We start from the raw sequence: 7,437 nt of genomic DNA, 5'->3' as shown, positions 1-7,437 counted from the left end.
GCACACACACACACACACACACACACACACACACACACACACACACACACACACACACACACTTCCTCTTTCTTCCTCGTACATTTTAAAAAAAGTAAACAGTTGGGAAATAAAATAAAAGAGACAAAGTAAAATACAATAATATCGTAATACGTGAAACAAGTTGCATAGTTTTGAGATTTTTTTGTTTTGTTAGTAGTTTTTCAGGCACCTCGTCTCTCCGAGGTCCGACGGGTCGAGTGGTGCTTGAACGTCTCAGCCACATAAATAAGCCTCGCTAGTCGTAACAAAAATATATTAGATATTCTTTTTTCTATCTGCTTTTTTCTTGTTTTTTTTTCTTGTTTTTTTGAAAGTGCCTTCGAGACTCTTTCTGAGTTCTGCTGGATGAAGGACGGAGGAGAGTGTGGATGGAGGGAGGAGGGAGGAGGTGAAGAAGGAGACGCTGCAGGTAAAAGTGACGATGATCTGGAGTCGCCTCTTCCTCTTCCTCTCTCCATCTCCTCCCCCCCCTCTCTCTCTCTCTCTCTCTCTCTCTCTCTCTCTCTCTCTCTCTCTCTCTCTCTCTCTCTCTCTCTGAAGTCCTCCTTCCTCTCCAGTCCAGTTCGTTCCGGACCGATCTGGATCGGATCCTCGGTGTCTACGAGCAGCCGCACTCCTCCACCACCATGTTCTGGATGTCCTTCTTGATGATCTTCTGCTCCTCGTTGTAGTACAGCATGGACATGGCTCGTAGCCGGGTGGGCACGCAGCACGACCTCAGGTTCTGGAAGGGGCTGTAGCCCCTCATGCGGTAGTGGCTGATGACGGTGGAGTGGAAGGACAACGTGGAGCCGGTGATGCTCGCCACGTGGGAGGGGCACTCCCCCTCGCAGTAGTTCGCGTGGTAACCGGGCGGCGCGATGATCCAGTCGTTCCAGCCGATGTCTTTGAAGTTGACGTAGAACTGCCGCTTGCAGCAGACGCGGACCTTCCCGTCGCACTCCAGGCCGCGCTTCCTGCGCCGCGGCGAGTCGCCGGCCTCCTCCTGCCGGACGACGGCCATGAGGAAGGGCCGGTGGGACTGCTCCCGCTGGTTGGCGCGCTGCGACGTCTCGGAGCCGCCGGAGACCAGCACCGGCGTGGCGCCGGCGTCGGCGCAGAGCGGGCAGGCGACCCTGAGGCTGAGCGGCGTGCTCGCGGCGCTCTGCAGCAGCACTTGAACCGCCGCCGACACCGGGAAGGTGTGCCAGCCGCTGCGCCGCGTGTCCACGGACTTCTCTGCCAGGAGGACGTCGTCCTGCGGCGGAGACGGGCGTCCGTTGGGGAGCCGCCGCTGCTGGAAGAGGCGGATGGTGACTTTAGCTCGGCTGCGATTGGTCTTCGCCAAGCGGAGGAAGAGCCAGACGTTGGCCTGCTCCACCAGAGAGAGGGCGCCTCCGTCTTTAGAGAGGACGAAGTTCACCAGGCCCTGAGACTCGCCTGGGACAGACAGAGAGGGAGACAAGGTCAGGACAAAGGTCAACGGTAGCCAGGAAAACACTGATCTCAGCCCAACGCCTTCACAGCTGTTCTAAACAGCTGGTGACCATAGCACGTGGTAAACTAAGGACTCTGTACCACGTGGACAGAGAGACCCTGAACGCCTCGCTGATAGCCGTCAGATGATGTGCGTGTGTGTGTGTGTGTGTGTGTGTGTGTGTGTGTGTGTGTGTGTGTGTGTGTGTGTGAGACGAGTGTGGCCACATCTGAGCTATAGAGTCATCTACACACACAACACACACTTGTCATTATGTTACCATCGCTAACATGACCTCACACACACACACACACACACACACACACTCTTCCTGCTGACTCAGCAGTGGTCGGAGGTTTTGCGGAGTCAGGCAGCGTTTAGAGCCGTAATGATTCCCACCAGGACAGTTTACAGCAGAATGAATGAAGTGTAATCGCTCTGAATTATGGGAAAGTTAAAAAAAGAAACTGCAGAAGGAGAGACTTTTACTCTTGAGGGTGAATGTGATTGAAGGATAAAGGGAGTCATGTGATCAGAGTGGTGAGTCACACAGGAAGTAAACAAAGACACAGACAACATCTGACGCCTGATTGGTCGAATGCTCCACTCGCTGGACATTCATTGGCTCTGACGCTCTCTGATCTCATGTTTTAACAGTCAGCTGTTCATAATGTTTGCCGTTCTGCTTTTGAATCATTTCACCAAACACCGTGAGACATTCAGGAACTCACCAACTTCTTCATCAGGAAGTCTGATCGCTGACCACTTCACTCGTATTTCTCTTTTATTTTGAAAGGACGGAAAGTTTGAAGCTCTAGCAAACACTGCAGAGAGTGTGTGTCCTCACACACACACACACACACACATATACACACACACACGCACACACACACACAACCAGACCTGTATTTTACATTTCCTATAAACCTCCGGGCCAGGCAGCGAGCTAATCACTGGTTTGAAGACCTAATTACCTTCCACCAGTGTTACATAAGATCTTTGCATCACCTCTTCCTTCCTCCCTCTCTCTCTCTCTCTCTCTCTCTCTCTCGCGCTCTCTCTTCCTCCCTCTCTCTCTCTCTCTCTCTCTCTCTCTCTCTCTCTCTCTCTTCCTCCCTCTCTCTCGCTCTCTCTCTCTAATGTCTCTCACTCGTGGGCGTCCATACAGAAACTCAAAGTCACGATTCAGGACTTTATGAATGTCAGCAGCAGCGTTGCTCTGTTAAACGGTGTGAATGGGCGGCTCGTCTGTGTGTGTGGAGGCGGCCGGCACTTTAGCGAGTCCATTAACGCCGTTTAACCGACAATTCGGAGGCGATTATCTCACTTACATCATCACCACTTCAGATTTTAAAAAATAAAAGCTCTGTTCATTCATTGTTTCTCAGAATAGTGTTTGTGATGTTGATTCAAGCTGCTGGAAGAAGAAGAAGAAGAAGAAGAAGAAGAAGAAGAAGAAGAAGAAGAAGAAGAAGAAGAAGAAGAAGAAGAAGAGGAGTCTTTGTTTGAACTCCTGCAGCTCCGTCAGCAGCAGAAAGCACTGATCTGTTAGAGTGACTCTGACCTTGCTGCTGAGATCCAACAGAGGTCAGGTCGTCTTCAACCGGAGATAAGTAGTGTTGTTTAACCAAACTAAGAAGTTTAGTTGTCTAAACCTAACTAACTAGTTTATTTGTCTAAACCTAACTACGTAGTTTAGTTGTCTAAACTTAACTAAGAAGTTTAGTTGTCTAAACTTAACTAAGAAGTTTAGTTGTCTAAACCTAACTAAGAAGTTTAGTTGTCTCAACCTAACTAAGTAGTTTAGTTGTCTAAACTTAACTAAGAAGTTTAGTTGTCTCAACCTAACTAAGTAGTTTAGTTGTCTAAACCTAACTAAGAAGTTTAGTTGTCTCAACCTAACTAAGTAGTTTAGTTGTCTAAACTTAACTAAGAAGTTTAGTTGTCTAAACCTAACTAAGAAGTTTAGTTGTCTCAACCTAACTAAGTAGTTTAGTTGTCTAAACCTAACTACGTAGTTTAGTTGTCTAAACCTAACTAAGTAGTTTAGTTGTCTAAACCTAACTACGTAGTTTTATTTTTTACTTTTTGTGTTTCAAAGTGTTTTAGAAAATGCGTTTCCCTCAAAACTTAGTTTTTGCAGTTTAGTTGTATGGGAACATCATTTTATAATATCAGTAAATGATTGATTTTGATTCACTGAGTCAACCCTTCCTCGTTCCCAGTGCATGCTGGGACGGACCTCCGCCCCTCAAAAACAAGATAAAAAGATTTTCTTTAACTCGTCTGTTAAACTGTGGTTGGTTATTGCAGCGCGTTATAAACTTCTGTTCAGGAAGTGAACAGAAGAACATTTTTAAACATTGAGCTCTGAGCGTCAGTCAGTTCATTAACATCAGTGTGAATTACAGTCACACATCTGAAGAGCTGCAGCAGCACACTGTTGCTCTTACAGTCAACCTGCAGCGTCATTAACAGAGCTGAAGATAACCACGACATTGAATGCATCAGCTGCTTCAGGAATTCTTTCACTCGTTTTTATCTTTCTGAGAACTCGCAACATGTTTGTGGAGAAATAGTAAATATGTTTCTGCTGCTGAGCTGGACGGTAACATTTGAGATAAAGTGAATATCGTGTTAGTGTTCAACAGCTACAGCTCGCATGAGGCGTGAAAGGAACTCCAGCTGCAGAGTTAAAGAGGAATTCTTTGGTTTCAAGATTATCAGAAAAAGTTTGCTGAGGCCCAAATTTCATAGAATACCTCTGAGAAGAACCAGTGAAATTTGAAGTAAAACAATTATCAAAATGATTGCTAATTAGTTTCAGCTCTAACTGCAAGACAAGCAACTAGTCCACATCCTGTTAGTCATACAACACACCTGACCACATACATTCATCATGTTTGTATTCGTTTAGCAGTAAAACCATGTTGACAGATTTCTCTCAAACATAAAGAAAAGTGAGTGGAGTTTGGTGTGAAGATGAAATCCACCTGCCACATACGTCACGTGATCATCCATCAATGTACCCTGGAGCAGAGTTATCGACTTCTTCTATATAACGAAGATACTTTAAGTAAAGTAGAGACATTAACAAGTGTTTCGTGTCTCTTTCAGGAGTGAAACTAATGAAATCAATCTAAGCCCTGATGATGAAGTGAAGTTTGTCCGACTCACAGTTAATGTGTGTAAACATGTAAGAAGTGGACAGAGGTGAGAAACAACGAGTTCCAGCAGCTCATTTATTCTCAGAGACGAGGAGTTCCTGTTTCCTGGAGTCTGTCCGACCTCTGCGAGTCTTCTGCTCACAGCTCATCTCTCTCTGTAATCCTCTTTACAAACTCACGTCTCAACAACTCAGAAAAGCTTTGGACTGAAACACACCGATGTCCTGCTGCTTTACATCTGGTCTGATTCAAAAACCTAGAAACAAAGATGGAGGTCCATAAAGCCTCAAATCCTCGTGTCCCGGTGCAGGATTTACTGCTGACTGGAGTCTGTCTGCAGTATTTAAAGAAAGAAGAAGTCTTCTTTTTAGCCTTTAGACCTTTAAAAGTGCTGAATTTCATCAACTACTCATTTTAGGTCATCAGAACCCGAGTTATTGCATAAAAATAACAAGTTTATCACATCAAAAAAACTAAATTATACCAACAAAACACAAGTTTGTACCATATAAAGAACTATTTCATACCATCAAATGTCAGGTTTTGACTATTACAAACCCTCTTTTTAATCATCACACAATGTTGTATCATTAAACCCAGTTTAAGCTTTGAATATCCAAATGAGACAAAAAGTTTAGTTCACTGTTGATCATCAGATGTTTAGTTCAAACCATCAAATACCCAGTTTAGAAGTCCAAAACCCGAACTGTTGCACGTACAGTTGGTGCCGTCACAATCAAATGTTTATCAAAACCAAGTCTAGAACATCAAAACCAAGTCTAGACCATCAAAACCATTTTAGGCTATCGATAAAGTTTAAACCATCAAAGTCCAACAAAACAAACTTTAGACTTTTGAAAACTAGTTCAAACCATTAAACCCAGTTGAGACCACCGGAACCTGATCCCTTAAACCATCAGCATGTCGTCCGTTCAGGGAAACGTTTCCCAGAAATCAAGAAGCATGAAGCGACATTTGAGCCAAACATCCTCCTCCTCCTCCTCATCATCATCATCATCATCATCATCATCATCATCATCATCATCATCAAACATTTCCCATCAGCCCCTGCGGCGTATTATGACTTTGATTTGATTTATCAGACGAAGTCTCTCTAACAAAGCTAAACAATAGGAGCTGCCAACATGTGACACAAACACAGATCGGTATGTTGTTAAAAGGGTTATGATCGCTCACACACACACACACACACACACACACACACACACACACACACACATAAACAGTGATCTGAGTCATGAGGCGGAGGCTTGCGGGAGACGGTGCTCGGCCTTCTAGTTACTTCTGAAGTTCAGTTTGAGATGTAAGTTAAATAACTCGGCCCGGGTCCCGTTGACCTTCGTTAACATGATGATGACCTGATGGTGCATTCAGGGGCTCCTCCTCAACTCGTAAAGTAACAAACTTGGCTTCATGTTCGAGTCATAACCTTTGTCGAGGAGCACCTGAACGCACTGCGGCCGGTCTCGACCTCAGTGGGCGTCGCCTTTCAGAGGAGGAGGCGGAGCTTGAATTGCTGCTGATTCTGGATGTGACATCGGTGAGTGAACCCCCCCCCCCCCCCCCCCATCCTCTGTTCAGGGTGTTTACTGAGACCACAGTGTGTATGTGTGTATGTGTGTATATATATGTGTGTATGTGTGTGTGTGTGTGTGTGTGTGTGTATACGTGTCTCTCAGCTGTTTGTGTAAATGTGTGTCTGTGTTTGTGTGTCTTGGCGGAGTGTGTTTGTGTGGAACAGCTGTTTTCTGTCCGTCTTCACTCTTCACCAGAAGAGATGAACGAGGAGGACGAGGTGAGGAAGAGGAGGTGTGATGTGTATCTGGTTCACATGTTACACTCTAAAAACACGCTAACACGCTAACATTAGCTCACTGTCAGGAAGTATTTGGTCACAAAGCTTTCTGTTGCTCCTTCATCATCATCATCATCATCATCATCATCAAACTGTGGTTTATGTTCTGACTCACTGGAGCACCACATGTGGATTCATCCGCCGCTGAAAATAGTCCCCGAAAAAAAAGTCTCTGTTTCCTCCTTTAAGATGAAGAAATTATATATTTGTGTTTTAACACGTGGATATTTTTTACAGTGTTCTCTCTTCTTCACAGCCGCCCATTCTTCTGTCTCTTTAGTTTACATTAGGAGGGACCCCCCCCCCCCCTTACAACACACACACTCACACACACTCACACACACACCCTCAAGTGTAACAGTCTGCAGAGCTGCTCTAACATCACTCGTCTTCTGTTTAAAGATGCTTCAGAGGAAACAATCGGTCCAGTTCAAAGATCTCATGAAGCTCATTCAGGTTTCTCCACAAAGTGAAACTCATCAAGTGAACTTTGGGTGAATTTAAAAGCTCATGTTTTAATCTCAGTGACTCTAAACCTGCACAGAAAGCCTTCACAGCTCTGGACCTCCTGCTTACGTTTGTAAGGGAAAATTTTAACTTTAATTTTTACACAGTGAGACCTCCGGCGTGGGTCCAAGAATGCCCTCAGTCCGGACTGTCAGGCTCAGCCTCGCCTTCGTGGGACAGAAATCTGCTCCAGAGAGTCGACGCCCTGCTCGGCCTTATTGGCACCACATGTGAGTCAGACTGTTAGTAAACATACACACACACACACACACACTCACACACACATACACTCACACACGCATACACACACACACGCATACACACACACACACATACACACACACAGCTCCAGACGGGAAACTAAATCTGAGCAACGCTGTCAAAGCGGC

General features: G+C 45.3%; 1 protein-coding gene across 1 annotated transcript in view; it reads right to left on the bottom strand.

Annotated features, from left to right (window-relative positions):
* Nucleotides 1-640: 640 nt before the first annotated feature.
* inhbaa (inhibin subunit beta Aa) overlaps nt 641-7,437 on the bottom strand; it is a gene marked incomplete at both ends in the record, with an annotated part of 10,888 nt that continues 4,091 nt past the window's right edge. Inside the window, one exon of the mRNA XM_079181879.1 lies at nt 641-1,461. Within this exon, the coding sequence (XP_079038005.1) occupies nt 641-1,461 (821 nt within the window). The remainder of the gene's footprint in view (nt 1,462-7,437) is intronic.

This window comes from Pholis gunnellus (assembly GCF_910591455.1).
Source record: "Pholis gunnellus genome assembly, chromosome: 20".
Lineage (NCBI taxonomy): Eukaryota > Metazoa > Chordata > Actinopteri > Perciformes > Pholidae > Pholis > Pholis gunnellus.
The sequence above is the reverse complement of the archived record's forward strand: the minus strand, read 5'-3'. Positions and strand labels throughout refer to the sequence as shown.